General features: G+C 59.0%; 1 protein-coding gene across 1 annotated transcript; it reads left to right on the top strand.

Moving 5' to 3' along the window:
• Positions 1 to 205: 205 nt before the first annotated feature.
• Positions 206 to 6,348, top strand: NDUFA11 (NADH:ubiquinone oxidoreductase subunit A11). Its single transcript, XM_079702591.1, has 4 exons — positions 206 to 434; positions 4,425 to 4,517; positions 4,630 to 4,752; positions 6,166 to 6,348. The coding sequence occupies exons 1-4, from the start codon at positions 338 to 340 to the stop codon at positions 6,276 to 6,278; spliced, it is 426 nt and encodes a 141-aa protein (XP_079558717.1). The 5' UTR covers positions 206 to 337; the 3' UTR covers positions 6,279 to 6,348.
• Positions 6,349 to 22,679: the final 16,331 nt, after the last annotated feature.

The following is a 22,679-nucleotide window of genomic DNA, read 5'->3' as shown; positions in this document are numbered from 1 at the left end:
AGGCCCCACCTCCGGGAGTCAAACCACTCCTGACCCAGGACTTTCTGAACTGAACTAGAGACGTCTGCCTTCACTGATCCTGGTCGGCCTCAGTTTCCCCCTCCAGAAGTCGGCCAGGGCTGTACGCGCTCTTCCTTTACGCCAGTCCCGATGCCAGCGCTTGAGCACGACCCGTGTCCACGTCCGCGGCGCTCAATAAAGTTGCTCGCTTGTTGCCGTCCCGCCCGCAAGAGAGGCTGAGCGCGCCGCCCAGCAAATCTCGCGAGAGTCAGCGGCGTCCGCCCTTGGGCGCTGGGAGCCGGGGCGTCTTGCGGTGCGGGGCCTGGGGTATTCCGTCATGGCTAAGACGCTTCTTCACCAGTACTGGGACATCCCCGAAGGTACCGAGTGCCACCGCAAGGCCTACGCCACCACCAGTATCGGTGGTGCCACTGGTGAGCGCCGGTCGGGTCCCCAGGGCGGAGGGCGCAGGGAGGCCATGGGGTCACTGGGGGCTGTCCGAGGGCGTCCTGGAGGGGCTGCGGATCTCGCGGGGTGGCAGTGGTCATCGTCGGGGTGTCTGGGGCGGCCTTGGGACGCTGGGGGGCTCTCGTACAAGATAGACTTTGTGGAGGTGTCGGACTACTTTACAGGGCGCAGAGAGGTCATAGGGTCACTGGGAGCAGTCCGAGGGGGTCCCATGGGGGCTGGGAATCTCGCGGAGTGGTACGTGACCATCGTCGGGGTGTCTGAGCCGGCCATGGGGACCGCTGGTGTGAGATAGACGTTGTGGGGGGATGGGTGTGGCAGGGTTGGAGGGCCCTGGGAGGTCGTGGTACATGTGACAAGCTGGTTACTGGGGTCGTCAAAATCCCTGGGTGCTGGCATTTTGAGGTTATTGTTGAAACGCTCACCAGGCTCTGGGAAAGAGATGGAGTGGGAAGGTGTGGAGTGGGACGGGGCCGTTATCGGGGTCAGAGAAGCTGGAGGGTTCTGAGACTTTCCAACTGGGTGTCTTTGAGATAATTTGGGAGGATCGTGGGTTATTACTGAGGCGTCCGAAGGCAGAAGTTTGAGAAGGTTCTGGAGTGGGATGAGGTCTTTGTAGGATCCAGGAGAACTGGGTGGTCAGAGACATCTGAAACTTTTATTGGGGGCCATCAGAGGGGTCTTAGGGGCGCTGCGCAGATGATAAATGAAGTGAGTCAGCAGCTACCATAAGGGTAGCCTCGGGGGAATCTGAGGGGACCCACAGCCTTGGCAGTCCTCTGCAAGGGAGACCCTGGAGTCTCGCCTCTTCTGGTCTCCTTCCCAATCTCAGTCTGAGACATAGGTATGATGAGTTTGGGGGCCACCTCTGTATCTCCAGCTCCTGCAACAGGGCCTGGCAGAATTTGAGTCTGCACTGGGAGGATTTGCATTAGGACCTAGTCATCGCTACCATTTTCTGCATATTTAATAAGAGGCACCATTATCATCTTCATTTCTCAGAGGCGGAAACTGAAGGTTAGAGAGGTGGATGAGCTGCCCCGGCGTCTTTGGGAGCCGGGCTGCAAATCCCGGTCTGCTCCCGGGGGTGACTGGGGCAAGGAAAGCGCCTCCAGGGTCCTCCTGAATGGTCTTCAGGAAGGCTGAAGGGGGAGCCCTAGGGGATGGGTTTTGTGGCGCCTGCTTGAACAGAGCCTGGAGGGGACTTGTTGGAAGGTGTTTGAGGGGGTGCGGGTGGAAACCTTTGACGGAGGCGCTATGTCGGGTGGTCGCGGAGAGACTCAGTTTTGGGGGTGGTCACTGGCTTCCAGGAGCCCTGCAGGGGGCCCAGGGGTCTTCGAGGGCGTCGCTGTGTGCGTGTGTCACTCACTCTGCCCGCCCGCATTTTCTCACTGACCAACTCCACTCAACACTCAAGACCTGGTTAAACGTGCTCCTGGATCCTCCCTCACCTCCCCGCTCCTTCCATCCCTGCCGCCCCTCAGCCCTCCACCCAGGGAACTCGTTTCACACTTGGCTTCCCTGGGATGGTGAGCCCCTGGAGGGCAGGGAGCCAGGCTCTAGCCCAGCCCAGCACCCTGTGGGAACACAATAACTGGAGGAACAAATGAGTGACGGAAGGAAGGAAGGGCAGTAACTAGGAATGAACGAATGAGTGACTTCATGAGTGAATGAATGATTTTGTGAATGAACGAGAGAAGGAAGGCCCGCAGTAACTAGGATGAATGAATGAGTGACTTGTGAATGAATTAATGAGTGAGGGAAGGTACACAGTAAATGAGTGAATGAATGTATGTGGGCCCACAGTTGCAGATTGTGAATGAATGAACGTGCACCGTGTCAAGACGGTCACTTCAGGAGGCTAGGAGCAGGCGCAGGGGCTGGGGAGGGGCCTTTTGAGGGGGTGAGTGCTGGGGAGGGTGGCTGCAGCGTCTGAGGAGTTAGGTGGGCTCCCGGGGGCGCGGGCTGGCACATCACCTACTGAATGACTGCTGGGGGGAGGGGGCCAGTCCTTGACCCTGGGATAGTCCGGTGCCTTCCAGGTCATCCGCTCCCAGGTAAAGGACTTCTGAGAGGTCTTGGGATTTTGGGGCACTCTGTGTCCCACGTGGCCTGTGAACTGGGCGTCCCTCAGGCAGGACCGCAGGCAAATGGGGGTGGGGTCAATCAGGTTCCCCCGCCAGGACTCACTGCCTGACTGGGTTTGGGGACCGTCACTGAATCTTGTCAGTGGTTCTTCGGCAGAGGGTCATAAATCCTCGTTCCTGGCCCAGCTCTGGAAATCATGCCTCCCCAGGTCCCAGGCAGGATGGGGAGCCCCCTCTGATTCAGCCTCTTTACAAGGTGGGGTTTGGGGGTGGGGACGTGTGAGAGAATGACTGAAGAAGGGGGTTTGTTGGGCCCGGGCAGGCCGTGCAGGCTTGGGGGAACCCCAGACTCCGGCCCCCTCCCCCCTTCCCAGCCTTCAGCCACTCTGAGGGGAGCAGGGACCCTAGGGTTCATCGTGGGACCAGGAGGGATTCGATCTGGGGAGTCCCCAGGGGGGCGCCTTGCATGAGGGAGCCTTCTGTATGTGTAACTCTTTTCCTGTCGTCCCTGGGGCTCAGTTTCCCTGTCTGGCAAGCTGGGTGGCCGTCTTGGCCCTCCTCAGGGTTGCTCTCAAGGTTACCCCCCGCTGTGCACTGTGAAGAGTTCCCCACAGCTCTTGTGAGCTGAACCCCAGCCAAGGCTGAGGGGAACACTGCTCAGCCAGGAAGGTCATGTGAGGGCTGCACGCAAGCTGTCTCCAGAAGCTGCAGGCTTGGGGACCTGGCGGGGCCCACATCCCTGGGGCATCGGTGAAGGTGGCTTTGGGTCACAGACCCTTCTGGCTTCCAGGCTGCTCTGCTGGGTGGCATCGGGCAAGTCGCTCTGCCTGTCTGAGGACACACCCCGCCCCGCCACGAAGCGACGGATCAGAGGGGACTGAGCCCACTGGGCCCCGAGGAGAGTGAATGGGGCGGTGGGTGCCCTTGCCGCCTGGCAGGTGGCAGTTGTGTTTTGTCTGGGGTGGGCTGGCCCCAGGAGGTCTGTGCTGGTGGCCTGCTCACCCTGGTGGTCTGTCGGGGGAGGAGGGGTGCATTGTCTGCCCCGAGCGGGGTCAGCTGGAGGGTGGGGAGCCCCGTGTTGGAGCCAGCCAGCTGGGCTTTGGTCTAATGTCCACTGAAGAGGGTCTGGCTGGGGAGGCTGCCCGAGGCTGCCCCAGCCTTACCCCACACCCACGCACGGCCCAGGTCAGCGTTCCCTCAGGATGCCCCAGGCTAGGATCTCGGGCCTGGCCACCCACCTGGCACTTGGCTCCAGGCCTGGCCCCCACCAGGGCCCCTCACACGTAAAAGCCAACGTCAGGGGCAGGGCAGCCGGGGCAGCGGCAGAGATGTAAGAGCTGACGAGAGTGGCGAGGCTGAGCCAGCCAGGGGCGAGGGACGGGCCCGGCGGTGGCAAGAAAGAGGCGTTGGTGGCCCCGGAGCGAGCCTCCAAGCCTCTGCTAAGGAACCCTGGGCCCTGCGGGTGGATGGAGGCTGTCATGGGAGTGGGGAGCAGGGCCAGGTTGCCGGCGCAGCCACCAAGGCCCCAGCCCATCTTTGCAGAGGCCGTGTGCTGGGCTGGTGCCCTGCGGGGGGCCAGCAAGGGCAGGGGGACGCAGGTGGCACTGTGCAGGCCTTGGTGGGGGGAGGCCTGGGGGCTGGAGGGGGCGGGTGAGAGCCCAGGCCTTGGAGCCGGGTTTGGGCCCCAGCTCATCGACTGTGGGACCCCGGGTGAGCCCTGAAACAGCCCCCCCTGGGCCAAGCAGTGGCGCCAGGAGCCGCCTTGGTGGCTACCGTGAGGATGAAGGGAGCGGTCACTGTGGGATGGGGAGGGGCCTGCCCCAGCCAGGGCCAGGGTCTGACTCACCTCCCCACCCTCTCTTCCCACAGGCCTCATCGTCTCCGCCTACAGCGTGGCGCTCCGGACCCCGGCCTCCTTCCTGGAGGGAGTAGCGAGGACAGGACGGTACACATTTACCGCAGGTGAGCGAGCGAGCCCGCCCGGCGCGTCGGCTTCTCCTTCGGGGGCCCTCCCGGCGCTGGTCTGGGCCCCTGACTCAGACTCAGGGCCCGTCCCTCCCCTCCGCCCCTACAGCCGCCATCGGTGCCATATTCGGCCTCACCTCCTGCATCAGCGCCCAGGTCCGCGAGAAGCCTGACGACCCTCTCAACTACTTCCTCGGAGGCTGCGCTGGAGGCTTGACCCTGGGAGCACGCAGTGAGTGAGCCCGCGCCCCTGACCTCTGCCACCCCTCCCTCCTCTCTTGTCTCCTGGGCCTGGGCCCGGTGGGGGTGGCGGGCAGCAAGAACACGCGTCCAGCTGCAGAGCCTGAGAGCTCCCAGCACCTTTGAACCTTGGCCACCAGCTAGCGTAGCAGTGGTTTGAGCTGCTGCTGCTCAGGCAGCTATCCACGCCCACCGCGCCACACCCTCTCGCCCTCCCGTGGCTGCCTGTGACACTTGGCATGGCCCCCCGAGGCCCGGCGCGCGGACTCTTCCCGCCCCCTCCCTGCCCTCGCCGCCTCGCTCGCTCTGCTCCGCTCCAACCCCGTGGCCTCCTTGCTGTGCCCCCTGCACACCAGGCACGGTCCTGCCCCAGGGCCTCGGCATGGGCTGTGCCCTCTGCCTGAACCCCCTTCCCCCAGATGTCAGCATGGCGGCCCCTCTCGCTGTTCCGAGCCCCAACGTACGATCCAGGGCATGTGATCCTGGCCCCCACCCGCCCTCGCTTCATATCTCTCTCCTCTGGCTGCCGCGTCTTGTCAGAGAACACGAGGTCGCCGCCTGGCTCCCCCGCCGACCCCTGAGCACGCACAGAGCAGGTGGGGCTGGCCTTGGAGCTGCCGCCCCTCTCCCAGCACCCAGGGCCCTGCAGGAGAGCCGTTCTCACCATCCCCACTTTACAGATGCAGGGACTGAGGCTCTGAGGGGGGATGAGGTGGCCCGAGGGCACCCGGGAAGCAGGAGCGGATGCCTCCCTAGTGGGAGGCGGGCCGGGCCCCAGGCCAGCCTTGCACAGTGGAGCCTCCTGGACTAGGAAGCAGACGGCTCTTCTCGCCTGGGCGGGGCGGGGGTGCGCGGCGGGCAGAGGCCACACTCAGATAAACCGCCGGGCCTGGGGCCCAGCAGACCGGGAGTGCTCCGTGGACGGTTCCAGCAGGGCAGAGAGGGAGGATGCTGAGGAGGAAGGCCCGCGCCCTCCTGGCCTTCGCTTCGAGACCTTGGCTGGGGTCTGGGTTTGACCAGCGCCCCTGAGCCTGCGATGGGGGTGTGAGCCCCGTGCCCAGCAGGCAGACCTCCTCCCTGCAGCCGCTCTCAGGCCACAGGCGTCTTATGTTCTCCGCTTCCCGGACCGCAGGGCAGGCTCAGCCAGGACACGAGCTGAGACCGACTGACACGCCATCCGTCCCCTCCCGCCCCCGGACCCAGCAGCCTGGACTGCTGCCTCCCCCCTCCCTCCTCCCTGCCTCAGTTTCCACGCCCATCTTCAAAGGCACGGGGCCTGGGGGCTCGTCCCGGCCACCCGAGCTTGGAGTGGGGGCTGTCCTCTTGCGGTCACTGCCGGCGCCCCGAGTGGGCACGGGTGAGCTGCCCGCGTGCGTGCCTGACGCCAGCCTCCCCGCTCTCACAGCCCACAGCTACGGGATTGGAGCTGCTGCCTGTGCGTACATGGGCATGACGGCCGCCCTGGTCAAGATGGGCCAGCTGGAAGGCTGGAAGGTGTTTGCAGAGCCCAAGGTGTGAGCCCTGCCGCCTCCTGGGACTTCGGGCAGGTTGAAATTCGTCTAAAAATAATAAATTCTGTGTATGTCTGTGTGAGTTTCCCCTGCTCCGTTGTTCTCTGGGGTGCAGCCCTGTCCGGGGAGGGCTGGGTGACAGGCCAGCGCTGGTGAGGGCCGCAGGGCGGATGCTGGAGGAGTGAGGAAGCGGCAGGAGATAAGGCATCTGGGTCTGTGCCTGACGGGCCGACGGCGCCAGCTGGGCCCCGGAGGAGGAGCAGGCGTCGGGCAGGGGTCCGCGGGCCTCCGCCTGTTCTCTTGGCGGGCGGGAGCCCATGGGGGGGCGGGACTGGGCCCTGCTGCCTACAGCCCTTCCTGCGGCCCCCCCCCGCAGGCCCCTCTCTGGGCCTCCCCCCAAAGCCAACAGCATGTGGAAAACACACCCAGGCCCCATGCACGGCCCGTTTCCAAATTCCTGGGTGTTGGAGCAGAGAGCCCTGGACAGCCTGGCCCCGGAGCCTTGTCCCCATCTGACAGGTGGGTGACAGGCCACCGGGAGCCCTCAGGGCAGGCGCCCACGGCAACAACGAGAAGAGAGACTCGAGGTCCTCGCCCGCTCCTGCCTGTCAGGCCTGGTGATTTAGGTGGCTCCAGAATGCTGGCACGGCCTGGCCCCGGGCTTTCTGCACAACGGGCTCAGTTCTTCCTGGAAGCCAGAAAGGAAGGCCCGGCATGTTCCAGCATACCTCGATGGGCCATAAATTAGGGCTCTCGGGGCCCACCCTAGGGAGCGGGGTCGGGTGAGGGTGGGATCAGGTCCTGGCAGGGGTCTGGGCGCTGCAGGTGGCCCGGGGGTGGCAGGAGCGGGCCAGGCGGGTCGCAGCCCTCGTGCACCCCCTCCCTGGTGTGTGGCCTGTCCCTCCTTCCCCTTCCTCCTCTCTTGGGGGCCTGGATGTGGTTGAAAGCCAAGCTTGGAGCCTTGCTTTCCTCTGTCCACCCCAGCTAATAACTCATCTGGGTGTTAAGCAGAGCACAGGGCCCCAGCCCCACAGCCATTGGCTGGGCTGGCCTCACCGCCATTTCCTTATGCCCCCAGCCGCCATACAGCCATTCAGGTCCCTCCCAGCCCAGGCCCCTCAGCCTCCCCACCTGCCACACTGAGCCTCTCCACGCTGACACGGCCCCTCGTCCAGCATGCCCTCCAGGGAGTGGGCGCCAGCGTCCACGTGCGGCCTGGGACCAGCCACCGGCTTGGGGTCACGTCCAGGCCTAGCTACCCGAGCCTGGACTTCGGAGTCTTTGAGAGAGGGTGGAGATGCCCCACCGGCCCATGGACTAGGAGGGGAGGGCCCACGAGGGCTCTGGGCTCCGAGACCTGCGTTCGAAACCCAACACTTGGTTCTTTCCTGGCTCTGTCTTCAGTTTCCCCGCCTGGGAAGTGGGGATGACCATGTCCCTCCCTCAGAGATGTTCCCTGAAGAGGGAAAATAGCTACACCCCATGGAAGCGCCCTTTCCCTGCCCTCTAGGCGGCGGCTGGGGTCCCCTGCTCCTGCACCAGCCTGGTCTGTCCCTGCTATGCTGGCAGGGGGCAGAGCCCACCGTGCTCCGTCCCCCCCACAGGTCCCCGGCACTGTGGCCCTGCCCCGACCGCAGAGAAGTCAGGTTCCATCCCTGCTGCCTGCCTCTCCCTCCTTCCATGGCTTCCCGCCTGTCCCGCCCCGCAGCAGCCGGGGCAGCAGGGGAGACAGGTTCGAGTTGGTGGCGGGTTGGTAGCGTGGCCCCGTCGTCACCGTAAATAGGGCCTGTGATCGTCATCGGGGCTGCCAAGAGCTGAAGCCGGGAGGACCTGTTCAAGGCCCCGCAGCTGGTCGCTTCCCAGCCCCCGCACAGCAGTAGCTTCCAGAACCAGATCTACCCAGGGACCCCCTCCCCGCTACACCCTTCCTCAGCCCCTGCTCTCCTGAAGCCCAAACCCCGTGCCAGGTCCAAGGGCTCACAGAGAGCAGGAAGAGCTCATTCACGGCCAGCCAGCCCCAGCCCACTTCCGGGTCTCGGTTTCCCCTCTAGCTCAGGCCAGGGCTGTTCTGCCGCCCACCAAGCCCTTTGTGGGCTGGTGGCCAGCGTTGGAGCAGTGCCCCCAGCAACGGCCCAGGCCCTCCCAGAACGGGGCAGGAGGGAGCAGCTGCTCCCCAGGCTCCAGGCAGCCCGCCCCAGACCCCTCGGCCGTTAACATGTACTAGGCTGTGAGGGGCCCACATCATCCCCACACACAGGCCCCGGGGGCACGGCCCCTGCCCAGTGGATCCAGTTCCCCTGCTCCTCGACCTGGAACCCCACATCCTGCCACAGCAGCCCCGAAGTGGGGCAGTGGAGGACCTTTCCAGAGACACTCATCCCCCGCCTCGACGAAGCCACCCCCAGCCCCAGAGAGTCTGGACTAGCGAGGGGAGGGGGCGACAGGAGGGCTTCCTGGATGAGGCAGAGAAGGGAGGACCTGGGCATGAAGAGGTCTTTCCAGACGTGCACAGAGGGGAAGGGTGTCCCAGGCAGAGGACAGAACAAGATCAAAGGCCTGGGAGAGGGCACAGCAGGTGAGCGATACAGGCCTGGGGTCAGTGGTGGGGCACTCCCTCCCCGAGGACCCTAGCCCTGGGGACACTTGCCAGTGGGGACAAAGCTGCAAGGACTGACCCAGCCCTCCAGGCCGGGCCGGGTCTCTGAGCTCTTTGCAAGCCGAGAAAATGTGAGCCATCCAAGTAAGAGAAAAGGAGAAAACCCTTCGAGCCCTTCCCACCTGCCAGCAGGGCCCATTTGTCGATGGTTGATGTTGCTGTCATTTTGTGGGCTTGTTGAATCCTGACAACAGCCCCGGGGGTGAGCTCTTCACATTAGTCCTGTTTTACAGATGAGGAAACTGAGGCCCCAAGAGGTGACGTCACAGGGCCCAGCTCACAGCAGGCACTCAGTGTTAGTTCTTTATTTTATTTTGTTTATTCTTTTGGCCGCACGGCACGGCGTGCAGGATCTTAGTTCCCTGACTAGGGATCAAACCTGCGCCCCCTGCACTGGAAGTGCAGAGTCTTAACCACTGGACCGCCAGGGAAGTCCCCAGTGTTAGTTCTTTTATTATTATAGCTGTTGTTGGCAAAGAGCGTTATAGACTGTCTCTGAAAGACTTCCCATGTGGTCGCCGTGGCAGGAACAAAAGCCGCCCAGTGGGACAAGGGAGGTGTTTTTGCGGCCAAGTGATCTTAAAAGCAAAGTTATACCCTCACAAATTCCTGTAAAAACTTATGTTGGACGTGGGCTGCAGGACAGACGACGCTTTCGAGGAGGCCCCACAGGCCTGCCGTTTGCCCCTGCTGGACCTGGAGGCTGGTCCTCTGCCCTCTCACCCCTTCTCACACCCTTCTGCCTTCAGAGTCCATCCTGGCTCTGCCCACATCTCACTCCCTCCGCAGCTCCCACCCGGGTCCGGCCCCCATCAGCACCGCCGGGACCTGGGTACTCACCCCCATCCTGGTCTCCGGCTCCGCCCTCGCCCCCAGTCTGTCCTCACCCCAACAGCCAGTGACAGCACCAGAGTCAGGCCCCGCCCCTCCTCTGCCCACAGCCCTCCAGGGCTCCCACCTCCCTGGGGGTAAAAGCCCAGGTCCTCCCCGCGGCCCACAAGGCCCTACAAGGCCTGCCCCGTCCCCTCCCTGCCCTCCCCTCCTCCCTCTCTCCCCCTCGCTCACTCTGCTCCAGACACACGGGCCTCCTCACTGTTCCTCCAACACGCCAGGCCTGGTCCTGCCCCAGGGCCTTTGCACAGGCTGTGCCCTCTGCCTGGACGTCTCTCCCCGCAGATGTCCCCTACAACTCACCAACTCACCTCCTTCAGTTCTCAGTTCAAATGTCACCTCCTCATTGAAGCCTCCCTGACACGCCAGTGAAATGGTGCCCCACCCAGCCTGCAGTGCCCCACACGCCGTGTACCCTCTTCTCTTTTTGTCCATCACACCAGCTTCCAAATCCCCCATCATCCTCCTGTGTACTGTTTAGTGGAGCATGGGACATATCCTGGTTGTTATACCCTTGGGTCAGCACCCAGCCTAGGAACACAGCAGGGCTCTGTAGATACATGGCCCAGCCCTGCTCTGGGCAGGGTCCCACTCACTTCACCCCCATAGATGATGGCTGTTGGGGGGTGGGGGGAGGTGGGGACAGGTAGGAACCGTCTGTGTTGTGAGGGTCTCGGAGCCAAGACTTACAAGTGTTTACCGAGCACCTACGTGTGTCGGGCAGAGACTCGGGCCTGGGATCCCATCAGCCAGCAAGACCGACGAGGCCCCCGCCTTCCTGGAACTCAGCCTTTGGTCTGAAGGAAGAAATAGTAAAACAGTATAAAAAAAAATAGTAAAACAGTAAAATGAGCAAACATGTAAATGAAAAAGAGCGATTTAGACAAAACCGTGCTCGAGAGACAAAACCAAGGTGACGCGAAACCCAGCCAGAGAGAGGAAGGGCCAAAGCCTGGCATGTTCCCAGGTGGACACAGCAAGTCAGGGCACACACTTTGGAATCCATCCTGCGTCCACCATAGCAGGCGCTTTGGGTCCTGGCCCGTCTGAGCACCCTGGAAAGGGCTGCTCCAGGAGGGAGCAGGGGCCCTGAGTGCCTTGGGGCACCCACTGCTGTGCCCACAGGGTCCCCACACCTAGGGGAGGGTAGAACGAGCAAGAAGGAGACTGGAGGGTGGAGTCTCGGGAAAGGGAGAGCCGAGGGTTCCTGGCTGGGTTCTGGTGGGCGTGTGAGGCCCCGGCCCACCCTCGAAGCCCGAAGCCGGGTTAGTCGTCGCTTCAGGGCTCTGGAAGTGGGTGGCAGAGCTTTGCCCCCTCTCACCCTGTCTGGCTCGACATCCAGAGCTCAGAACCCAGGGGAACCCCCAGTGCCCGGGATACAGGCCATCTCCAGCATCCTGGGCCAGAGAGTGACTGCCTGTGGGGAAACTGAGGCACGCAGCAGCCACCGGGCTGCCCCGGGGGCCTCCAGTAGCTCCCCTCCAGTCACCCACCCTCCGTCCCTCCACTCTGGCCCTCCTTGGATTTGGCATCCAGAGAGGTCTGGCTGGGCCCCCAGCCCCGCATTGGCACTCACAGGTCCCTCCTCGGAGCCAGCCACGCCTCCCAGGGCCTTCCCAGAATGCTGGGTGGTCGGCCCAGGTGTGAGGGGCTCAGTCAGACCTGACCCCAGACCAGCCAACATCTCACCTCTGGGGGCCCCGCGGGCTCTGAATACTCCGAATGCAGAGCAACAAAGGTGTGAGCCGAGGGTGGCCAGGCTCCGGGAGCCGAGGGAGGCTTTCAGCTCAAACGGAGCGGCTGCAGGCAAACCCATGGCCTGGCCTAAAATTACCCCCACGGACCCACCTTCTTTTAAAGTCCATCCAAATGCTTTTATTTTGCCCTTTTTTTTTTTTTTTCACAACAGCCTTTTTTTTTTTTTTTTTTTTAAACTTTTTGGCCGTGCCTCTCAGCATGTGGGATCTTAGTTCCCTGACCAGGGATCAAACCCATGCCCCCTGCAATGGAAGTGTGGAGTCTTAACGACTGGACTGCCAGGGAAGTCCCCATAGAAGTCTTTTTTAAAATGTATTTTACAAGTTTATTATTTTTTTCAATAGGTAAAACAGCCTCAGGCCACACAGTATAAAATATACCAAAGGGTGTTCAGGAAAGACCCCAGCCACCCAGCCTCCCCAGAGCCCACCGGCCAGTTTCTTGTTTCTCCTTCCCACAGTGTTTCTCACCCAAACAAGCGCATCTGTATATTTTTCCTTTCCCGTCACAGAAACTGCATTACACTGTCAGTCCCTGCTATTTTGCAGCCCATCCGATTTCTTCCCAACAATAGGTCTCAGATTTCTTTCCATTAAGAAGTGTCCCTGGGGCTTCCCTGGTGGCGCAGTGGTTGAGAGTCCGCCTGCCGATGCAGGGGATACGGGTTCGTGCCCCGGTCTGGGAAGATCCCACATGCCGCGGAGCGGCTGGGCCCGTGAGCCATGGCCGCTGAGCCTGCGCGTCCGGAGCCTGTGCTCTGCAACGGGAGTGGCCACAACAGTGAGAGGCCCGCGTACCGCAAAAAAAAAAAAAAAAAAAAAAAAGAAGTGTCCCTGGCCTTTTAACGGCTGTGTAATATTCCCTCCTGTGGCTGAATTGTTTGTTATCTGCATTAAAGCACATTCCCTGGTATAAACAGCGATGTGATGCAAAACCTGTAATGAATGTCGCTGTGCATGTGGGTCAATATACTCACACCCTTCCTGAAAAAAAATTTTTTTTTTTTTGGCCACACCCTGTGGCATGCAGAACTTCCCCAACCAGGGATCGAACCCACGACCTCGTCAGTGGAAGGGCGGAGTCTTAACCAGGACCACCAGGGAACTCCCTGAAAGTTTTTTTAAGTAATAAACTTGATATTTTTAGAGCAGTTTTAGGCTTATAGGAAAACTGAGCAGAAAGTGCAGAGTTCTCATATAGCACCTTGCTCCCCCGGCGGGCATGCACTGTTTCCCCTATTATTAACGTCTTATATTAGTATGCTCCATTTGTCACATTTGATGAACTAATACTGATACATTGTTATAAACTGAAGTCCATAGTTGGCATCAGGGTTCGCTCTTTCTTTTTGGTTATCTAAAGGTATGATTTTTTTCTGCTGAAGTATAGTTGATTTACAATGTTGTGTTAGTCTCAGTGTACAGCAAAGTGATTCAGTTATACATATATATTCTTTTTCATATCCTTTTCCTTTATAGGTTATTACAAGATACTGAGTATAGTTCCCTGTGCTATACAGTAGGACCTTGTTGTTTATCTATTTTATATTTAGTAGTGTGTATCTGTTAATCCCAAACTCCTAATTTATCTCTCTTCCCCTTTTCCCTTTGGTAACCATAAGTTTGTTTTCCATGTCTGAATCCATTTCTCTTTTGTCAATAAGTTCATTTGTATCATTTTTTTAGATTCCACATATAAATGATATCATATAGTATTTGTTTTTCGCTGTCTGGCATACTTCACTGAGTATGATAATCTCTAGGTCCATCCATGTTGCTGCAAATGGCATCATTTCATTCTTTTTTTTATGGCTGAGCAGTATTCCAATGTATATATGTATATACCGTTATCTTCTTTATCCGTTTATCTGTCGATGGACATTTAGGTTGCTCCCGTATCTTGGCTATTGTAAACAGTGCTGCTATGAACACTGGGATATGGGTTCACACTTGGTGTTGTACATTCTGTGGGTTTGGACAGATGTGTGATGACAGGTATCCACCATTATATCATCATGCACAGTAGTTTCACTGCCCGAAAAATCCGCTGTGCTCCGGCTACTCAGCCCTCCTTCGGCCACCCCTGGCCGCCACTGATCCTTTTCCTGTCTCTGTAGTTACGCCTTTTCCAGAATGTCCTGTAGTTGGAATCAAAGTCTCTGTAGCCTTTTCAGATCAGCTTCTTTCACTTAATAACATGCATTTAAGCTTCCTCCACGACTTGTCATGGCCTGATAGCTCATTTCTTTTTAGCACTGAATAACATTCCCATTGTCTGGATGTGCCACACTTTGTTTATCCGTGTACCTGCTGAAGGACATCTGAGTTGCTTCCAAGTTTTGGCAATTATGAATAAACCTGCCGGTTTATTCATATGTGCAGGTTTCTGTGTGGACGTTAGTTTTCCGCTCCTTTGGGTGAATTCCAAGGAGGGTGAGTGCTGGGTCCTATGGTCAGAGTACGTTTCATTTTGCAAGAAACCGCCAAACTGCCTTCCAGAGTGGCTGGACCATTTTGCATCCCAGCAGCAATGAACCTGAGTTTTGTTGCTCCACATCCTCGCCAGCATTTGATGTTGTCAGTGTTCCAGATTTGGGGCATTTCAGTGGGTGTGTAGTTGTACCTCATTGTGTGTTTTTTTTTAATTTATTTATTTAATTTATTTATTTTTGGCTGCGTTGGGCCTTCGTTGCTGCACGCGGGGTTTCTCTAGTTGCGGAGAGTGGGGGCTACACTTCATTGTGGTGCACAGGCTTCTCATTGCAGTGGCTTCTCTTGTTGCGGAGCATGGGCTCTAGGCAGACGGGCTTCAGTAGTTGTGGCATGTGGGCTCAGTAGTTGTGGCTTGCGGGTTCTAGAGTGCAGGCTCAGTAGTTGTGGCGCACGGGCTTAGTTGCTCTGCAGCATGTGGGATCTCCCCGTACCAGGGATCGAACCTGTGTCCCCTGCATGGGCAGGCGGATTCTTCACCACGGCGCCAGGAGGGAAGCCCCCTCGTTGTGGTTTTAATTTGCCTAAATGTTTAGATAAACCTTTGTTGAGCCTCCTGTTGGGAGCCAAAAGCATGGTTCCAGCATCTCTTGTACGATTCAGGCTAGGAAGGAGGTGCTAGTGCCTCATTTTGCAGATGAGGAAACCAAGGCTCAGAGAAGGATAGCTGTTTGCCCAGGGTCACACAGCAAATGGGGGTAGAGCCAAGGCCCTGTGACTAACTCCAGAGCACTTCCATCTGCAGTGTCCCAGGCCCTGTGCTGGGCACTAGGGACGTAGCAATGACCAAGACTGACCCAGTCTACCCTCCCAAGGTTCACAGTCCAGTGGTGGATACGGACACGTGAGCAGGCAGTTAGTTATAGCTTGTGCTGACCGGGGCTGTAATGTGGTTGCACAGGCACAGGGCAGGGGGGGACTCAGAGGAGGCACCTGACCTGGCCTGGGTGTCCAGGGAGAAAGGGGTGCTGAAGCATGTGTAGGAGCTTTACAGGAGAAAGGCAAAAGAGTGACCCAGGCCAGAGGAACAGCATGGAAGATGGCTCAGAAGTAAGAGAGAAAGGGACGTGGCCAAGAGCACCGACTCTGGTGGGAGAAGGTCCTAGGTTCCAGTCACAGCTCTGCCACTGGTGGCCAATCAGCCCCTTCTCCCGGCCTCGGTTGCCACTCCGCAGCATAGCTTGGCTGTGAGGATTCAGTAACCCCCATGGGTACCGCACTGGGCCAGGCAGGCACGTGGGGAACCAGAGGGTGGGAGGAAGCCAGGAGGGCCAGAGCAGCACCCCCTCTGCCCCGCCCCTGAGCATCTGGAACTCGGGGGGGCCCAGGAGGACCTGGCCCGGGTGGTGGTAGAATCAGGTAAAAGCATCCAGAGATGCAGTCCCTGGTCTCCCATCTCAATGTAAAAGGAAATGGCAGGGTGCAGTGGAGGTCTGCTTCCTGCCCCTGCCCCAAATTGGACACTTCTTGCCCCAGGCGGGACCCCTGGTGGGCAGGGACCGCCCCCCCCCCCAACTCACCGTCTAGTCCCCATTAGTGAGGCCACCAGCTGCGGGAGCCTCAGGCCCAGGTGTTCCCTGCCCACACTCTGCCCCAGTGACCATCACTAAAAATGAATAACGGGCGGGGCAGGCAGGACCTGGAGGGGTGGGGGTGGGGAAGACAGGCCCCAAAGCTCCTCCCGCACCTCCTCCCCCAAGCAGTCCTCCCTCCACTCCAGCCCTGAGGAGCTGGGCAGGAGTCCCCTTCACCACCCAGCACCTCCTGTGGCTTATCTAACCTCCTCGTAGCCTGCCTGCACGGCGTTGGCGAGCTAAAGTTGTCAGATTAAGCAAATAAAAATACAGACGGCCGGTGAAGTTTGAACTCCCAATAAGCAAAGAACCACGCAATACGTGGGATATACTTACACTAAAACATGATTAATTTTCTACCTGAAGTTCAGATTCAGCTGGATTCTCTCTGGCAGCCCTTTCCTGATCCTGCCTGGGTGAACAGCAGGCCTCGGCTGGCCTTCCTGCGTTATGGGCAAACACCCGGATGCTGATCCACACTGACCAATCAGAGGGACCCCGGTCCCACGGGACCCTGGGTGCCTCCCTATCAGGTGTGTCTCCCTCTGAGGTGCTGGACCTGGGGCTCTGGGCTCTGGATCAGGGCCCAGGTGTGGATGGGGGAAGTTGAGGCCGCATCTAGCTGCCAACTGTAGTGGACATATTTGAATTTGGATGCTGAAATTGTGGCTCTGAAGAGGTCCCTGGGGGAGAGGAAAAGGGGGGGGGAGTGTGCCCACCTTGGGGACCCACTGCTTGGGGTCCCTGTTGTGTCCCCCAGCCTTCAGCAAGGCTCCGATGGTGAGAGCACCATCCCTGAAGCCCAGGTGCAAATCCCAGCTCTGCCCCATGCGAGTTGTGAGAACACCAAGTGTTCTCTCGGTGCCTCAGTTTCCTCACCTGTAAAATGGGGATTAATAATAATACTGCTAATAATAGTACCGACTGTCGGGGTCATTGAGAGGATTCAATGCATTCATGTAACAGAGGAGCTTAGCCTGGCACAAAGCTAGTGCTCACTGAAGTGATGGCCTGTCCCTGCCTCCCGGCCCAGGAGGGAGGGGTTAAGCGGGAATCGGAGGCTAATTTTAGCCTTGATGACACCACCTGGCCGCCTGCCTTGTCCAAACATCCTCAGCCAAGCATGAGATTCAAGGCGTCCCCCACCCCCCAACCTCTGACATCCAAGGAGCCTGTTTATTCATTCCTGTCGGCCAGAGCATTCCTCTCCCGCCTGCTGCCTGCCTGTGCCTGTCATATGGCTCCCTCCGAGCCCCATGTCGCCCGCCCCGTGTTGCCCAGGGTCAGGACCACCTCACCTGTAGGCCCGTTGGAGACAGCCCGTGCGTGGCCAGGGGCAGTCGGGGGTGGGTGCAGGGAGAAGGGTGGACAAGAGTCACTCCTGCTCTACAGTCCAGCGTCCCCCGGAGTCTTTGTTTACAGTTCTCCGAGTAAGAGCCCAAGCTTCTGTCTGTGGGGACTCCCAGCGCCGTCATTTATTCAGCACCTATTTACTGAGTGCCAAGTCCTGCTGGAGACCCAGGCCTTGCCTCCACAGGACTCCCAGTCTTGGGTAAGGCAATGACAAGCCAGGAAACAGGAGAATTTTTCCACCGTGCTTAATACTGTTCATTCATTTGTTCATTCGAGGCGTGTTTATTAAGGCTGTCCTGTATGTCAGGCACCGTTCAGGGTGCTTGGGGCTCAGCAGGGCACAAAACAGACCAAGATCCCTCATGGAGCTGACATTCTGGTTGGGGAGAGAGGCAAGAGACAGTAAATCACAGAAATAAGTCAAATACATGGTCAAGTTAAATGGTGGTCATTGCTGTGGAGAAAAATAAAGCAGGAAAGGGGACGGGGAGTACTGGCAGAGGGCAGTTAGCAATAAAGTGATTTGAGAGGGAGTTATTTGAGGGAATCAGGTGGCTGTCAGGGTGGAGGGAGTTCCAGGCAGTGGGAAGAGCACGTGCAAAGGTCCTGGGGCATGAACAGTGAGGACACGAGTTGGGGGAGATGCAGCAGAACCTGTGGGCTCTGCCTCGGGAATCGGTGGGGGCCACGAGAAGGTCCGGAGCAGAGGATGAGCCCGATGTGGCCTGACATTCTCCTGCCTGGCTCTCCCCTCGTTCTGAGGTCAATCCCCGGAACTGTCACCCTGCAGGCTGAGGGGCTGGGCCAGGGGCTGCAGCTGGTCTTTTGAGACCCAAGTGGCTGCAGGTGGGATTCCAACTGTAAATGAGGACTTCCGAGACATTTGGAGAGCCTGCACTGGGGGAAATTGCTGCTCTCTGGAGACCACCAGTAGTGATGGGGGCAGGGGGGTGGGGGAATTCTGTGCACACCTTCCCCACATGGCATCTCCGTATGCTTCCTGCAGGGCCGGGCCCGGTGCCCAGGTTGCCAGCATTCCCGGCTCAGTGTTTTGCCAGTGGAGGGACAGGTGTCTTAGAAAATTGGAAAACATCCTCTGACAACAAACCAACAAAATGTATGCTCTTCTGGCTCCTTGTCCCGACAGATCTTCTCCGAACCGTTTTCCTTCTTGCAAAATACCTTCATTGGCTTTTCTGACCCTGAAACTGCCACACACACTCCACCAGACTTTCCAGGGAGAGAAAAAAGGCCCTTTGTTCCCCGGCCCCGCGTAGCCCCTGGAATTCTCTGTCTCAGCAGCAGTAGTGCACCTAGGCGCTATTGTTTTTTTCTCACACGGTTTTTCCGCTCGACAATAGGTGGCCCTACAGCTTTCATTTCCAGAAATTGGAAAATGAAGCGTGTCTGGCCCGCACCTCCTCAACCCACCACTGGCTGAAATTTAAGCCCCATGAACCCAGCCGGGCTGGGTGCCGGGGCAGGCAGACCCCAACGTGCCAGGGGGCCCGGGTGAAGAGAGGCTGGGGGCGGGCAGCACAGGGACGCCAGGTTTCTGTCACCCCGTTCCCCTCTGCACACAGCAGCCCCATGCACCATGACGCCGGGCAGGGAGAAGCCATATCCTTTAAAATACCATCAGAGGGGAAACTGAGGCCCAGGCCTGTGGGTTTCCAGCCCCTGCCCACAATCCCGCCTTGCAGAGAAGGTGTGGGAGGATAATCACCTGAAGAGGATACCGGTATGGGCTCCGTTTTGCAGATGACACGACTGAGGCCCAGAGAGGCTACGCCACTCACCCAAGGTCACACAGCTGCCGGCCAGAGAGACTCCAAAGCTCCTGGAGTCAAGAGCTCTGAGGCCAGATAGCAGCCCAGCTCCGCCACTTAGGGGCTGCAGGTGGATTCTGATGTTAAATGAGGCCTTCCTGAACATTCCAGAACCTTCTGGGGCTGGGGGAAATTGCTGCTCTGCCAAGGGAGACTGAGTTGGGGGCAGAGGTGAAGTCCAGGCACCCTCTGAGCCTCAGTGGACACCCGGGGACCCCTGTGATACCTTTGACTGGAGCCAGGCCCCAGGATGGGGGGTGGGGGCACTGGTGGGTGAGGTGGGCAGCTGCAGTGCCAAGCCCACCAGTGAGCCCGGGCCTGAGCCAGCCTCGCTGGGCCCATGGCTCCCCTGCCACACACACCTCACACCTGGGGCCCTCCCCACGGGCTGGCTACGAGCCAGGATCTTGGGAGGCAGATGGGGCCCTCAGGGGGCCAGGCCAGGGTTCCCTTGCAGGCTGGGGCAGGGCCAGTGGGTACAGTGTGGTCTCCACCTCCAACTGAGCTGATGCTTGGCAGCTGACTACCTCTCTGTCTCCCTCTTTCTGGAAGTTTTTATGAGGCTCAGAGGGGAATGGGAACCCTCCTTGGGCCCCGGCCACCGGGGCCATCAGGAGACACCAGGGCGCCCCTCCTCGTACCGAAGCGCCATCCCGGTCCCACATTGCACGTGTGGTTCGTTTCTCACCCATCCCAGGCTGGGGCGGTGTTGGGGGCCTGCTCCTGAGCCGCCAGTTGCCCCTTGGCTCACAGCCTGAGGCCCCAGGGAGTGCAATTTCCAGCGGGCTGGCAGCTCCCTCACCCACCAGCCCAGGCTGAGCAACGCTCTAGGGGTCCAATGCGGGCAGAGACCAGGGCTGAGGGCGCAGACGGCCCCACCTCACCACCCCCATGCTGGTCCTCAGGTCAAGCCTGAGGTGAGGGGGTCACTAGGGTCCCCCACGCTTGGCCCTGGCACCAACCTCTTTCCAGGGAGGCCCCACCTGGCATTGGCCAGGCGAGCCTCCCCCAGAGAGAGTCAGGAAGTCTCTCGGCTCTCTCTGGCTTTGGGCAGGGGGTTCCTCTAGCCCCCAAAGGCTGGACCCCAGGGCCTGGTGTTTGGTCCGGCTACACATCCCGAGGCCAGGAGGCCTTGGTTCAAATCCCAGCCCCCTCCACTCCCACCCTCTGCTCCACTTCCCAGCTGTGTGAGGCAGGCAAAAATGTCAACAAAGTCTGAAATTAAATCCTAGGTAGGGGGCTTCCCTGGTGGCGCAGTGGTTGAGAGTCCGCCTGCCGATGCAGCGGACACGGGTTCGTGCCCCGGTCTGGGAAGGTCCCGCATGCTGTGGAGCATCTAAGCCCATGCACCACAACTACTGAGCCTGCGCTCTAGAGCCCGCAAGCCACAACTGCTGAACCCACGTGCTGCAACCACTGAAGCCCGCGCACCTGGAGCCCCTGCTCCTCAACAAGAGAAGCCACCGCAGTGAGAAGCCTGCGCACCACAACGAAGAGTAGCCCCCGCTCGCCGCAACTAGAGAAAGCCCGCACGCAGCAGCGAAGACTGAACACGCAGCCAAAAATAAAATTAATTAATTAATTTAAAAAAATTTTAATGTAAAAAACACAAAAATCGCAGGCAGAACAGGTGGATTTGAGGCCATAAAACTAAATGATGGGGCTTCCCTGGTGGCGCAGTGGTTGAGAGTCCGCCTGCCGATGCAGGGGACACGGGTTCGTGCCCCGGTCTGGGAGGATCCCACATGCCGCGGAGCGGCTGGGCCCGTGAGCCATGGCCGCTGAGCCTGTGCGTCGGAGCCTGTGCTCCACAACGGGAGAGACCACAACAGTGAGAGGCCCACATACCGCAAAAAAAAAAAAGAGAGAGATTGGGATCGACATGTATACACCAACATGTATAAAACAGATAACTAATAAGAACCTGCTGCATAAAAAAAACTAAATTAAATTAAATTAAAAAAGAAAAAAAAAACTAAATGATGGGAGGGACAGTGGCAGGAGGACTCAGAAGGAGGATGTTAGGGGCGGTGGGGGGAATCACCGGGTGAGGACACGGTCAGGTGTGCCCCTTGGCGCCAGGTGTGATATCTGGGCGGGGCCGGAACTCACTAGGCTGGTCCAGCATGGGATTTGGACGGGCAGCAGGTAACCTGTGTTTCAGTTACACACATGGGTTTCATCACCAGTCCCTGTGAAGTGACAGGACTTGCTGGAGGGGTGTGGGTGGGCAGAGTGTCAGTGATCAGGAGCCCCAAATGCCCCCCATGAACCCCAGTCACCAACTTCCCCTTCTCTTCAGTCGGGATCAGGGCTCAGCTGGGACTGGGGCTCAGCCGGGTCGGGGCTCCGCCTGGCTACAGTTACTGATCATCCCCGACCCAGCCTCCTGTTACCCCATGGAGCCAAGTTCAGGCTGTGACAGGCCCGTGGGAGGCTCAGGCAGGTGGGTTACAGAAAGATCCTCATCTGTGCCCTCCCCCTCCCCCGGCTGCCCCTGCCCCAACCTGCACCCCACCCACGACCTGGTGACAGATGGCTAGAACTCCCGGGGACTGTAGGGGTCTGGGGGTCCTGAGGTGCAGATGTGTGTGGAGACCACCCCCATCACCCAGCTGCCACACAGCGACAAGCGGGTCTGAAGCACAGGGCCCGGAAACAGGTGGGAGAAGAGCAGCACCAGGGCCTCCCTCTGGCTGCAGACCCGGCCTACCAGGAGCTGTCAGACAGAGGCCTCCTGGAATCTTCCTGGCCCGGCCCCAGGGCAGATGAAGGCCCTCCTTGGCTCCTTTGGGGCCTCTCAAAGCACCGTTGAACAGCAACTCTTTCCACAGAGGAACCTTCCTGCTTGGATCCTCCCCTCGACGGGGAGCTCATTCCCTCTAGAGCGAGTAAGGGAGCATTGGCAGTGCTAGCACAGGCCCTATGTTATATAGGGGGAAATTGAGGCTCTGAGAAGGGCAGTCCCTCTCCTCAGCTCTCTCAGTGAGTAAAAGGCAGGACCAGGGTCCCCACCCAACATAGTTGCAGAGAGAGCCAGCCAAACTCTGATCCCAAACGTGGAATAATAGGCAGTGCCCTGCCCACTGTCAGCCCTCCACAAGAGACCTGCCTTGGGGTTTTAAATCCTTGAGATACAGCCCAAGTTCTTTTCTTTTTTCTTTTCTTTTTTTTTTAAGTGAATAGAGTTTTTTCTTTTTGTTTTTTGTTTGTTTGTTTTTTACTTTTGGCTGCATTGGGTCTTTGTTGCTGTGTGCGGGCTTTTTCTCTAGTTGCGATGAGTGGGGGCTACTTTTCGTTGCGGTGAGCGGGCTTTTCACTGCGGTGACTTCTCTTCTTGCACGCGGGCTCTAGGCGCGTGGGGTCAGTAGTTGTGGTACGCAGGCTTAGTTGCTCTGCGGCATGTGGGATCTTCCTGGACCAGGGCTCGAACCCGTGTCCCCTGCATTGGCAGGCGGATTCTGAACCACTGTGCCACCAGGGAAGCCCCAGCCCAAGTGCTTACTCTCTCTTCCCCACTCTTGTGCTCTCCTGGCTTTTCTGTCCTCATGGGGCTGTCAGCCCAGCAGAGGAAATGACACAGGGTGGCCAAAGCTATGATGGGGGACACCAGGCAGCTGTGGGGGCCAGAGGAGGGATCTGATTCAGCTCAGGGGACAGGGGAGGAATCTGGGTAGGCTCCCTGGAGGAGCTCTGCAGGATGACTAGGGATTAACAAGGTGGCCGAGTGGGGGGTGGGGGCGAGCAAAGAGTGTTCCTGGCAGAGCAGCTTGTGTAGCTGGAGACCCCGCTGTGCCCTTGAGATTCTGAGAGACCATCTCTAGACCTCAGTTTCCATATCGGCAGGGCGGCTGTGCG

This window comes from Hyperoodon ampullatus (assembly GCF_949752795.1).
Source record: "Hyperoodon ampullatus genome assembly, chromosome: 4".
NCBI lineage: Eukaryota > Metazoa > Chordata > Mammalia > Artiodactyla > Ziphiidae > Hyperoodon > Hyperoodon ampullatus.
Note: the sequence above shows the minus strand (reverse complement) of the source record. Positions and strands in the feature narration are given on the sequence as shown.